The following is a 13,683-nucleotide window of genomic DNA, read 5'->3' on the forward strand; positions in this document are numbered from 1 at the left end:
AGCAATAGATTGGGGGTGGGACCAAATCAAAGGTAAGAATAACGTGGGGGGGGTGGGGGGGAGGGCGGGGGGGGAGAACCGGTTCGGTGACGTCATATCGTCACCACTACTGGCTTGGCCGAACCAGACCGAACCGGGAGGAACCCACCACTGCTCCAGAGGCTGACAGCAGAGAGGCAGAGGAACAGGAGGAGCCTGTTCCTAGTGCACATATGAGAAGAGCTGCCAGAAGGCAGGAGCAGATAAAGCAGAGAGGACGACTCAGGAGTAAGGCCAAGAGATGATTGGCCCCTCCCATAAGACTTAAAAGACCAGCAACGGCTCTTGGCCTCTTTGCCGGAAAACAACGTTGAGAGATTTGCTTCCTGTTTCACAGTATTAATTTCTTGTCGGCATTTTCTGCTTCTGAACTTTTGCCAAGAAAAGCGTTTGGCAGCTTGCCTAATTATCCCAAGGTCGGTGATAAACTGAGGAATGGTGAATGGTGTTTTGAAGACTTTGCTTTAATTTAGTTTGGACTACATCCCCACCGTCATCTGATCAAAATTCAGATGCTTGGCAACGGCTTCATATTTATGATGGTTGCAGTGTCCCCGGGCCACGCGATCCTCTTTTGCGGCCTTCTGACGAGCAAAGTCAATGGGGAAGCCAGATACTCGCTTAACAACTGTGTGGCTAACTTAATCGCTGCGGTGATTCACTTAACAACGGTGGCAAGAAAGGTCAGAAAATGGGGCAAAATTCACTTAACGGTTTCCCTGAGCGACAAGAAATTGTGGGTTCAATTGTGGTCGTAAGTCGTGGACTACTTGTACCCACCGTGGTTCTCCTCCTACCTCTCAGGTCGCTTGCAGTTTGTATAAGAGGGGAAGTGGGGTAGAGGTCCACCCCGAGGCCCCTAAATTGTGGGGTGCCTCAGGGGTCGGTTCTCTCCCCCCTGCTCTTTAATCAGACCACCCCAGAGATACTCTTTCCATGATGTCCCGTTGTCTGGAGGCGGTACGGGCCTGGATGGGTAGAAACAGACTCAGACTCAACCCCTCCAAGACTGAGTGGCTGTGGATTCCGGCATCTCGGGTTTCAGAGACCCCAACACTTTTGATGGGTGGGGAAAAACTTGCCCCCGTTGATAGGGCTCGCAACTTGGGTGTCCTCCTGGATGCTCGGCTATCCCTAGAAGACCATCTAACGGCCGTGACCAGGGGGGCCTTCGTACAGGTTCGCCTGGTGCGCCAGTTGCGCCTTTTCCTGGACCGAGATGACGTTCGCACTGTCACTCATGCCCTGGTTACTTCCCGCTTGGATTACGGCAATTCCCTCTACATGGGCCTGCCCCTGAGATGCACCCGGAGACTCCAGCTGATCCAGAATGCAGCCGCACGAGTTGTTACGGGAGCCCCTCGTTACTCCCATATAACACCCCTCCTGCGTGAGCTGCACTGGTTACCAGTGGTTCTCCGGGTCCGCTTCAAGGTGCTGGTTCTCACCTATAAGGCCCTACATTTATTTATTTATTTATTTATTTATTTATTTATTTATTTATTTATTCAACTTAATTAATTCTCCCCAGGGGGACTCAGGGCGGTGGACAGCCAAACTTAAAACACATATAGTACAAAAGTTAAGAAAAAAACTAAAATGAATTAAATCATCGGCATTTCCAATTTAAAATCCCAGCTCTCTGCAAAATCGAAAAGTTCCCAATTTAAAACCCGGAATCAATAAAATCGAAAATTTAAAAACCCCATTAAAACCATTTTAAGCTAGGCCAGCTTGTTGGAATAAATAAGTCTTCAGGGCCTTTCGGAAAGCGCGGAGGTCCGGGATCAGTCGTATTCCAGGAGGTAGCTCATTCCACAGGGCGGGTGCCCCCACAGAGAAGGCTCTCCCCCTGGGGGCCGCCAGCTTAGGTCCGGGATATTTGCAGGACCTTCTCTTGCCTGCCTCTCACCGTCCTGTTCGCTCACATAGGGCTGCTCTTCTCAGAGTTCCTACGGCGAGCCAATGTCGCCTTGCTATGCCCAGGGGTAGGGCGTTCTCTGTGGGTGCTCCCACCCTCTGGAATGAGTTGCCTACTGAGCTCCGGACGGCTCCTGATCTCCGCTCCTTCCGTCGGGACCTGAAGACTTGGCTGTTCAAGCAAACAGGCTGACTCTGATTCTGGGTTTTATTATTTATCAGTTAATTTGGTTTAAAATGGGATTTTGTTGTACATGTATTTTAACTTGTGTTCGCCGCCTTGAGTCCTTCTGGAGAAGGGCGGCATATAAATACATGAAAGAGCCTTGGTAGAACAGTGGTCTAAAGCACCCTGTTATTAAGACCAGCTGCCTGCAATTACTGCAGGTTCGAATCTCCCCAGGCTCAAGGTTGACTCAGCCTTCCATCCTTTCTAAGGTAGGTAAATTGTGGGGGCAATAAGCTGACTTTGTATAAATATACAAAAGTATGAAGGCTATTGCTTAATGCATTGTAAGCCGCCCTGAGTCTCCGGAGAAGGGCGGCATATAAATCAAATAAATAAATAAATAAATAAATAAATAATAAGATAAAAGGAAATTTTTCTGTATGTATTTTTTGGGTTTTTGTTTTTGTATATGTACAAATATATTTCTACAGGCAGTTCTCAACTTACAACAGTTCATTTAGTGACCTTCTCAACTTACAATGGCACTGATTTATGACCATTTTTCACACTTACGACCATTGCAGCATCCCCAGGGTCACGTGATCAAAATTCAGACGCTTGGCAACTGATTCACAGTTATGACGGTTGTAGCGTCCTGGGGGAGGGGGGGTGTCACGTGATCCCCTTTTGCGACCTTCTGACAAGCAAAGTCAATGGGGGCAGCCAGATTCACTTAACGACCGTGTTGCTAATTTATGAACTTCAGTGATTCACTTAACGACGGTGTGGCAAGAAAGGTCGTAAAATGGGGCAAAGCTCACGTAACGAATTTCTGGCTTAGCGACATAAATTTGGGGCTCAGTTGTGGTCGCAAGTCGAGGACCACCTGTACTTATAACTGCTGAGAAGAATATCAGGAACCACTTCGTTATAACTGATTTTCTTTTTCCTTTTTCTTCAACGTTTTTTCTTTTCCTTCCTTCCTTCCTTTTTTCTTTCTTTCTTTTTTCTTTTTTCTTTTTCCTTCTTTTTTTCGCCCTTACTTTACCGATAAAGGGAGCCAGTTTGCTGGTTAAGGCACCAGGCCAGAAACCAGGAGCCTGTGAGTTCTAGTCCCGCCTTAAACGGGGCTACGTTTAGCCAAATATCTTGCAAGGCAGCATCTGTGTTGCTTTATTTGGAAAAGGCCGAAGAGCAAGAGAGCAGCTGCCACTTTGTTCAGGAAAAGCCCCAAATAGAGACCATAGATGGATTGTCCCCGTAAACCTGTGGAGAAAAGACAGGAGGTTGCTTTTGATTTATTTGTAATAAGCCAGAATGGAATGGAAGGGAATGGAATGGAATGGAAGGGAAGGGAAGGGAAGGGAAGGGAAGGGAAGGGAAGGGAGTAGAGTAGAGTAGAGTAGAGTAGAGTAGAGTAGAGTAGAGTAGAGTAGAGTAGAATAGGTGGAGTGGAGTGGAGTGGAGTGGAGTAGAATAGGGAGTAGAGTAGAGTAGAGTAGAGTAGAGAATAGAGTAGAGTAGAGAATAAAGTAGAGAATAGAATAGAATAGAATAGAATAGAATAGAATAGAATAGAATAGAATAGAATAGAATAGAATAGAATAGAATAGATGGAGTGGGGTGGGGTGGGGTGGGGTGGGGTGGAGTGGAGTGGAGTAGAGTAGAATAGGGAATAGAGTAGAGTAGAGTAGAGTAGAGTAGAGAATAGAGTAGAGTAAAGTAGGGAATAGAATAGAATAGAATAGAATAGAATAGAATAGAATAGAATAGAATAGAATAGAATAGAATAGAATAGAATAGATGGAGTGGGGTGGGTTGGGTTGGGTTGGGGTGGGGTGGAGTGGAGTGGAGTAGAGTAGAATAGGGAATAGAGTAGAGTAGAGTAGAGTAGAGTAGAGTAGAGAGTAGGTTAGAATAGAGTAGAGTAGGGAATAGAGTAGAGTAAAGTAGGGAATAGAATAGAATAGAATAGAATAGAATAGAATAGAATAGAATAGAATAGAATAGAATAGAATAGATGGAGTGGAGTGGAGTGGAGTGGAGTGGAGTGGAGTAGAGTAGAGTAGAGTAGAGTGTAGAGTAGAGTAGAGTAGAGTAGAGTAGAGTAGAGTAGAGAATAGAGTAGAGTAGAGAATAAAGTAGAGAATAGAATAGAATAGAATAGAATAGAATAGAATAGAATAGAATAGAATAGAATAGATGGAGTGGGGTGGGTTGGGTTGGGGTGGGGTGGGGTGGAGTGGAGTGGAGTAGAGTAGAATAGGGAATAGAGTAGAGTAGAGTAGAGTAGAGTAGAGTAGAGTAGAGTAGAATAGGTGGAGTGGAGTGGAGTGGAGTAGAATAGGGAGTAGAGTAGAGTAGAGTAGAGAATAGAGTAGAGTAGAGAATAAAGTAGAGAATAGAATAGAATAGAATAGAATAGAATAGAATAGAATAGAATAGAATAGAATAGAATAGAATAGAATAGAATAGAATAGATGGAGTGGGGTGGGTTGGGTTGGGGTGGGGTGGGGTGGAGTGGAGTGGAGTAGAGTAGAATAGGGAATAGAGTAGAGTAGAGTAGAGTAGAGTAGAGTAGAGTAGAGTAGAGTAGAGTAGAATAGGTGGAGTGGAGTGGAGTGGAGTGGAGTAGAATAGGGAGTAGAGTAGAGTAGAGTAGAGAATAGAGTAGAGTAGAGAATAAAGTAGAGAATAGAATAGAATAGAATAGAATAGAATAGAATAGAATAGAATAGAATAGAATAGAATAGAATAGAATAGAATAGAATAGAATAGATGGAGTGGGGTGGGGTGGGGTGGGGTGGGGTGGGGTGGAGTGGAGTGGAGTAGAGTAGAATAGGGAATAGAGTAGAGTAGAGTAGAGTAGAGTAGAGTAGAGTAGAGAATAGAGTAGAGTAAAGTAGGGAATAGAATAGAATAGAATAGAATAGAATAGAATAGAATAGAATAGAATAGAATAGAATAGAATAGAATAGAATAGAATAGAATAGAATAGAATAGAATAGAATAGATGGAGTGGGGTGGGTTGGGTTGGGGTGGGGTGGAGTGGAGTGGAGTAGAGTAGAATAGGGAATAGAGTAGAGTAGAGTAGAGTAGAGTAGAGTAGAGTAGAGTAGAGTAGAGTAGAGAGTAGGGTAGAATAGAGTAGAGTAGGGAATAGAGTAGAGTAAAGTAGGGAATAGAATAGAATAGAATAGAATAGAATAGAATAGATGGAGTGGAGTGGAGTGGAGTGGAGTGGAGTGGAGTGGAGTGGAGTGGAGTGGAGTAGAGTAGAGTAGAGTGTAGAGTAGAGTAGAGTAGAGTAGAGAATAGAGTAGAGTAGAGAATAAAGTAGAGAATAGAATAGAATAGAATAGAATAGAATAGAATAGAATAGAATAGAATAGAATAGAATAGAATAGAATAGAATAGATGGAGTGGGGTGGGTTGGGTTGGGTTGGGGTGGGGTGGAGTGGAGTGGAGTAGAGTAGAATAGGGAATAGAGTAGAGTAGAGTAGAGTAGAGTAGAGTAGAGTAGAGTAGAGTAGAGTAGAATAGGTGGAGTGGAGTGGAGTGGAGTAGAATAGGGAGTAGAGTAGAGTAGAGTAGAGAATAGAGTAGAGTAGAGAATAAAGTAGAGAATAGAATAGAATAGAATAGAATAGAATAGAATAGAATAGAATAGAATAGAATAGAATAGAATAGAATAGAATAGAATAGAATAGATGGAGTGGGGTGGGTTGGGTTGGGTTGGGGTGGGGTGGAGTGGAGTGGAGTAGAGTAGAATAGGGAATAGAGTAGAGTAGAGTAGAGTAGAGTAGAGTAGAGTAGAGTAGAGTAGAGTAGAGAGTAGGGTAGAATAGAGTAGAGTAGGGAATAGAGTAAAGTAGGGAATAGAATAGAATGAATAGAATAGAATAGAATAGAATAGAATAGAATAGAATAGATGGAGTGGAGTGGAGTGGAGTGGAGTGGAGTGGAGTGGAGTGGAGTGGAGTGGAGTGGAGTAGAGTAGAGTAGAGTGTAGAGTAGAGTAGAGTAGAGTAGAGTAGAGTAGAGTAGAGTAGAGAAGAGTAGAGTAGAGTAGAGTAGAGTAGAGTAGAGTAGAGAGTAGGGTAGAATAGAGTAGAGTAGGGAATAGAGTAGAGTAAAGTAGGGAATAGAATAGAATAGAATAGAATAGAATAGAATAGAATAGAATAGAATAGAATAGAATAGATGGAGTGGAGTGGAGTGGAGTGGAGTGGAGTGGAGTGGAGTGGAGTGGAGTGGAGTGGAGTGGAGTAGAGTAGAGTAGAGTGTAGAGTAGAGTAGAGTAGAGTAGAGTAGAGTAGAGTAGAGAATAGAGTAGAGTAGAGAATAGAATAGAATAGAATAGAATAGAATAGAATAGAATAGAATAGAATAGAATAGAATAGAATAGATGGAGTGGGGTGGGTTGGGTTGGGGTGGGGTGGGGTGGAGTGGAGTGGAGTAGAGTAGAATAGGGAATAGAGTAGAGTAGAGTAGAGTAGAGTAGAGTAGAGTAGAGTAGAGTAGAGTAGAGTAGAGTAGAGTAGAATAGGTGGAGTGGAGTGGAGTGGAGTGGAGTAGAATAGGGAGTAGAGTAGAGTAGAGTAGAGAATAGAGTAGAGTAGAGAATAAAGTAGAGAATAGAATAGAATAGAATAGAATAGAATAGAATAGAATAGAATAGAATAGAATAGAATAGAATAGATGGAGTGGGGTGGGGTGGGGTGGGGTGGGGTGGAGTGGAGTGGAGTAGAGTAGAATAGGGAATAGAGTAGAGTAGAGTAGAGTGTAGAGTAGAGTAGAGTAGAGTAGAGTAGAGTAGAGTAGAGTAGAGTAGAGTAGAGTAGAGAAGAGTAGAGTAGAGTAGAGTAGAGTAGAGACAATAATCGGCATACATTAAAATGAAATTTTGTTGCAAACAGCTGTCAAAGGGTCTCCACCTGTAATATGCACAACATAAAGATGACAAAATAGATAATAAAATAAAATAAATAATGAAATGAAATTAATACAATTTTTTTGCATGTACCCACATATATTATATGATGTGGAGAAACACCACAGTCTAGTCCGGATGCATGCATGTCCATGGCGAGAGAAACGAATCTGGTGAGTTTACCAGGCGGATGGCCTAGGGATCAAAGCTGTTGCAGAATCTGGAAGTCCTGCTAGAGATACTCCGAAGCCTCCTCCCAGAGGCATAGCAGACCGCGAAGTGGGTGAGTGGGATGTCTATCAACGCTTCCAGCGCTAAGCACAGAGGATTCTACAGAAGGCTTTGAGTGCCCTCTACTGCTGGAAAAGTCCTGATTTTTTAAAATTTTTTTATTAAAGGCAGAAGAAGCCAGCAGCTGCCGTTTTGAGACACGAAATGTTTGTCAAGTTCCCTTATTCGTGTGGGAAATTGTGACCCTGGAAAAACTCTTGAGGTTGTTAATAAAGGAAGATATCATTTGATACGAGAAGCTACAGCCTTGGGGTGGCTGAGTGAAGAGTTGGGAGAGAAGAGAGTGAGGGAAGGGGAGAAGAGGGGACCCCATGGGAAGGACGGGTCAGCAGGAGAATGAGAAGGAGCTATCTTATGGAGTCCTTGGGGGCTATTGGCTTGCAGATGTTTTATTACCCAGCTAGGTAACATCATCAGGGATAGAAGGGAGCAGGGTTTGCAAAATGGTGGTGGTGGTGGAGGAGGAGGAAGAGGAGGAGGAGGAGGAGGAGGGGGGAAAGAGGAGAGGAGGAAGAAGAAGGGGACAGGAGGGAGAGGAGGAGGGAGAGTTGGAAAGGGAGGAAGAGGAGGAGGAAGGTGAGGAAGAGGAGGAGGAGAAAGGAGAGATAAAAGGGGAGGGGAAGAGGAAGAAGGAGAAGGGGAAGGGGAGGGGAGACGGAGAGAGAGGAAGAGGAGGAAGGTGAGAAAGAGGAAGAGGAGGAGGAAGAGGAAGAGAAAGGAGGAGGGGAAGAAGAAGGGGAGGGGAGGGGAGATGGAGAGGGAGGAAGAGGAGGAGGAAGGTGAGAAAGAGGAAGAGGAGGAGAAGGAGAAAGGAGGAGGGGAAAAGAAGAGGGGAAGAAGAAGGGGAGGAGAGGGGAGATGGAGAGGGAGGAAGAGGAGGAGGAAGGTGAGAAAGAGGAAGAGGAGGAGGAGAAGAAAGGAGGAGGGGAAAAGAGGAGAAGAAGAAGGGGAGGGGAGGGAGAGGAGGAGAGGGAGTTGGAAAGGGAGGAAGAGGAGGAGGAGAAAGGAGAGATAAAAGGGGAGGGGAAGAGGAAGAAGAAGAAGGGGATGGGGAGGGGAGACGGAGAGAGAGGAAGAGGAGGAGGAAGGTGAGAAAGAGGAAGAGGAGGAGGAGGAGAAAGGAGGAGGGGAAAAGAGGAGGGGAAGAAGAAGGGGGAGGAGAGGGGAGATGGAGAGGGAGGAAGAGGAGGAGGAAGGTGAGAAAGAGGAGGAGGAGGAGGAGGAGAAAGGGAGAAAGAAGGAGGAGGTAAAAGGGGAGGGGAAGAGGAAGAATGGGGAGGGGGAGAGGGAGAGAGAGGAAGAGGAGAAGGAAGGTGAGAAAGAGGAAGAGGAGGAGGAGGAGAAAGGAGGAGGGGAAAAGAGGAGGAGAAGAAGAAGGGGAGGGGAGGGAGAGGGAGGAAGAAGAGGAGGAGGAAGAGGAGGCGGAAAAGAAGGAGGTGAAAGGGGAGGAGAAAGAGGAGCGGGAGAGGGAGGTAGAGGAGGAAGGGAAGTAGGGAAAAAGAGGTGGAAAAGGAGGAGGAGAAGGGGAGGAGGAAGAGGAGAAAGACATGGTGGTCTCTGAGCTTGGCTATTGGTTTTCAGATGTTTCAATACCCAACTATGTAACATCATCAGTAGGACTCCTACTGATAAGGTTTCCTAGTTGGTCAATGAAACACCGAAGACTCCACAGTTCAACCTTGAACGACAAAGATTTCCTTCTACAGAAGCTACCATAGATCCAGCTTGGTCTGATGTGGACCTGAAAGGAATGACGCTTCTTGGATTTCTTCCAATGTGTTTTTTTTTTTTTCTTAACTGCGCCTTCTATATTTTTATTTCCTCTTTTTTGTTCCCCTCCTTTCGTTTTTTCCCACCGTTTATTCACACTGACCTTCCAAAACCACCAGAGTCCCTGGTCCTTTAAGCCCATCCGTACTTCCCCAGAACTCACGTTTCTCCTTCACACAGTAATAAGTCCCCGGTTCTTCCAGAGTAACTTTACGGGTGGAGATAGTGAAATCCGTGTTGGAATTTGGATAATGTCTTGTTATTCTTTCATCAGCCTGGAAGGCTTGTTAGATGAGTTCCTGTTGAGAACCTTCTCCCAAGAACCATTTCACGGGACCAGCTGTGAGGTTGTCAGACACTTCACACTCCAGGTGGAGAAGACTTCTCTTTAGAAGTTTCCATGTTTACATATTGTCCTTGAAGGGTTACAATCAGTGGTGGGTTTCTACCAGTTCGCACCAAACCGGGCAAACTGCTAGCAGCGGCGGGAGGCTCCGCCCACCCGCCTGGACACGCATGTGCCCCCATGAGCGAACTGGTAGTGATGGGATTTGGAACCTGCCCCTGGTTACAACCATCCCTTGGAGATACCTGCAGAAGAGCACCAAAATGGCAGGGCCACACAACAAGAAGCAGGATACTGCAAAATCTCCATTCCCACCTCACTCCTGGGGGAAGGATATTGCAAAATCCCCATTCTCTCCACACTCCTGGGGGAAGGATATTGCAAAATCCCCATTCTCTCCCCACTCCTGGGGAAAGGATATTGCAAAATCCCCATTCCCTCCCCACTCTGGGGCCAGCCAGAGGTGCTATTTGACGGTTCTCCGAACTACTCAAAATTTCCGCTACCGGTTCTTGAGAACCTGCCAGAACCTGCTGGATTTCACCTTGGATCTAATCCCTGCACATTTAATAGTAGGCAGAATCACCCACCCAATGCAGAACCACATTGCCTTGCCAAGATTTCTCTTTAGAAGTTTCCATGTATACACATGGTCCTTGAAGAGTTCAACCATCCCTTGGAGATACCTGCAGAAGAGTACCAAGATGGTGGGGGCCACACAACAAGAAGCAACGGATGGAAACTAATCAAGGAGAGAAGCAACCTAGAACTAAGGAGAAAGTTCCTGACAGTGAGGACAATTAGTCAGTGGAACAACTTGCCTCCAGAAGTTGTGGATGCTCCATCACTGGAGGCTATTAAGAAGAGACTGGACAGCTATTACTCTGCTCAATTACTCTTGAGCAGGGGGTTGGAACTCCAAGGTCCCTCCCAATTCTGTTATTTTGCCTTCTGTAACAAATTGAAAGAGTCCAGAGAAGAGCCACAAAGACGATGAGGGGCCCGGAGGCTAAAACATACGATGATCGCTTGACCTAACGAAGAGAAGGACTAGAGGTGACACGATAGAGAGCTGTCATCCAATATTTGAAGGGCTGCCACAAAGAAGAGGGAGTCTAGCTATTCTCCAAAGCACGTGAAGTAAGGACAAGAAGCAATGGATGAAAGCTTCTAAAGGAGAGAAGCAACTTAGAAGTAAGGAGAAATTTCCTGACAGTCAGAGCAATCAATCAGAAGAACTCCTCTAGAAGTTGTGGTTGCTCCATCATTGGAAGGCCTCCTGCTTGGGCAGGGGGTTGGACTAGAAGACCTCCAAGGTCCCTTCCAACTCTGTTATTCTATTACTGGAGGCCTCAAGGGACTTGGGATGTATCAGGTCCAAATCTGGAACCAGGCACGGCACTAACACACAGGTCCCCAGATCCAGAAGGCAAGTAAACAAACTTCACACACAGCTTATTCACACTCACCTTTTACAACCACCTCAGTCCCATGTCCTTTAAGCCAATCTGTAGTTCCGTGCGCCCCTTTCTTCTCCTTCACACAGTAATAAGTCCCCGCGTCTTCCAGAGTAACGTTGCGGATGGAGATGGAGAAATCCGTGTTGGAACCTGGAGAATTCCTGGTTATTCTTTCATCTTTTTCATCAGTCTTGGCATCTGTGTAGATGAGCTTCCGCTGACGTCCTTCCCCCAAGAACCATTTCACACCACCAGGTATGAGGTTGTTACTCACTTCGCACTCCAGGTGGAGAACTTCCCCTATTACGACCGAAACAGACCTCTGGGGTTGCGAGAGCCGTAGATCCTGGGCTTTAACACCTGAGAAAGAGGAACCCAGTTAAACCATAGAATCCTAGGGCCGGGGAGAAAAAAAGTAAGAAAGGAAGGAAAAAGAGAAACAAGAAGAGAAATGAGCATGGAGCATTTTTTGAAGGAGCTCAGCTCTTTAGTCCCAACCTCTCTCCCGTCAAGCTCAGCAGTAGCCGTCCATGCGGTTCTTATTTTTAAATGAATTGGAAACCCAAATGAGTAGCAAATCCAAGGAGCATCCTAGGAGAGGCCGTGACTAATTAGCAGAAACATTGAGTCCAACATCTTACAGTTACTGTTATTGAGGCTGGAAGAGCCTTGGTAGTACAGGGGCTTAAGGCACCCTGTTATTAAGCTGATTAAGACCAGCTGCCTGCAATTCTGCAGGGTTCGAATCTCGCCAAAGGCTCAAGGTTGACTCAGCCTTCCATCCTTTCTAAGGTAGGTGAAATGAGGACCCAGTTGTGGGGGCAATAAGCTGACTTTGTATAAATATACAAAAGGATGAAGGCTATTGCTGAGCACATTGTAAGCCGCCCTGAGTCTTCGGAGAAGGGCGGCATATAAATCAAATTAAAAAAAAAAAAAAAAAAAGAAGAGCAGGAAGAAAAAGCAAGAAGGATGATTAAAAGGGGCTGGAGGCTAAAACATACGAAGAACGGTTGCAGGAATTGGGCATGTCTAATCTAGTGAAAAGAAGGACGAGGGGTGACAAGATAGCAGTGCTCCAATATTTGAGGGGGTCCCACAAAGAAGAGGGGGTCAAATTCAATTTTTTCCAAAGCACCTGAAGGCAAGACGAGAAACAATGAAAGGAAACTAATCAAGGAGAGAAGCAACCTAGAACTAAGGAGAAATTTCCTGACACTGAGAACAATTAACCAGTGGAATGACTTGCCACCAGAAGTTTTGGGTGCTCCATCATTGGAGGCTTTTAAGAAGAGACTAGACAGATACTTGTCTCGAATGGTATAGTTCTCCTTTCAAGCAGGGGGTTGGACTAGAAGACCTCTGGGGCCCTTCCCACACTGTTATGCTGTTATTCTTTCGCTCACTCTCTCAGTTACTTCTGCCTAAAACCTTTCGGCTTGATCACTCACCTCCGTTACTTGTTGAAGACAGACTGGAAAGAACAATGAAAAACAGACCAAAAAGGAAGACACCACAAGCCATTGGAGAAGCTGGTTTCGTTAAAATGACAACAAGTCTCGGGGTCTCCTCAATTGTGGCATAAACCGGACTGGATTGTCACCCACACAATCAGTTGCTTCTGCGTAGTGTCTGGCTGCAGATTCTCCTCAAAAGGGAACTCAGAACAGGAAACTGATTTGACACGAAATCGGATGCGTTTTGGGTTGTGTTACATTTTGGGGAAGAATACGGTGGCAAAATAAGGAAAGATTCTCCATAAATGGCTGATTAAACCCCAACAGAGTTTTTCAAAGACTTTCCAGAAAGACAGACAGACAGACAGACAGACAGACAGACAGACAGAGAGAAAGAGAGAGGGAGGGAGGGAGGGAGAGAGAGAGAGAGAGAGAGAGAGAGAGGGAGAGAGAGAGAGAGAGAAGTAATTGTGCGAGGAATCTCAGTGTCTTAGTAAACCACCTCTGAAGTTATGAGCCAGGACTGTTTCCTGCCTCTGGAGGGCCTGGGGAAGGAGGGGTAAGGGAGGCCTATTTTTTTGCTCTCCCCAGGCTCCAGAGCCTTTCTAGGAGCTTGGGGAGGGAGAAAACAGCCTACCCCACCCCACCCCAGGAGGCCCTCCGGAGGCTGGAAACGGCCCATTTGCCAACTTCCACTGGGACCGGAAATCGGCAAACAGTCCATTTCCGGCCTCCAGAGGGCCTCCCAGGGGTGGGGAAGGCTGTTTTTGCCCTCCTCAGGCTCCTAGAAAGGCTCTGGAGCCTGGGGAGGGTGAAAAACGGGCGTACAGTGCCCACCGTGCCATCACGTGCCAAAAGCAGGAGGAGTGTGGAGGGCCCACGCGCGCATGTGCAGGGGGCGGGGTGCATAGAATTATGGGTGTGGGCACGCGCGCGTGTGACACCACCCCTCCCCCTGGTTTTGGCACGCAATGGCAAAATGGTTAGCCATCACTGGTATTGTTTTGCCCCAGCTACGGACCCCAAAGAACTCAGCACACACCAAGTCTGTTCAAACTTTAGTTTGCTAAATAAACCAGTTTTTTAAAACAACGGCTTTTAATTAACTGCATTAACAGCCACCAAGAATTCAAAGAATAATAACTGAAAGCTTACTGTGGTTGGCAGAATGCCCAGAAGCAATTTGCAGGAAGCTGATAAGATAAGCAAGACAAGACACGAAGGTATTTGAACGAAGTTGTTCCCTGCAAATTGCTTCAGTCGGCGTTCCTCCTTAAATAGGCTAAAGGAGTGGCCAA

At 45.8% G+C, this 13,683-nt stretch overlaps 1 protein-coding gene across 1 annotated transcript in view; it reads right to left on the bottom strand.

Moving 5' to 3' along the window:
• Positions 1-12,452, bottom strand: part of LOC117658126 (signal-regulatory protein beta-1-like) — a 28,785-nt gene extending 16,333 nt beyond the window's left edge. The window contains exons 1-3 of the mRNA XM_087888870.1: positions 12,380-12,452; positions 10,938-11,288; positions 3,252-3,394 (exon numbers count right to left, since the gene is read on the bottom strand). Coding sequence (XP_087744996.1) covers positions 3,252-3,394; positions 10,938-11,288; positions 12,380-12,452 — 567 coding nt within the window. The remainder of the gene's footprint in view (positions 1-3,251; positions 3,395-10,937; positions 11,289-12,379) is intronic.
• Positions 12,453-13,683: the final 1,231 nt, after the last annotated feature.

The sequence above is a fragment of the Pantherophis guttatus genome, chromosome 3 (assembly GCF_059756535.1).
Source record: "Pantherophis guttatus breed Tessera chromosome 3, ASM5975653v1, whole genome shotgun sequence".
Taxonomy (NCBI): domain Eukaryota; kingdom Metazoa; phylum Chordata; class Lepidosauria; order Squamata; family Colubridae; genus Pantherophis; species Pantherophis guttatus.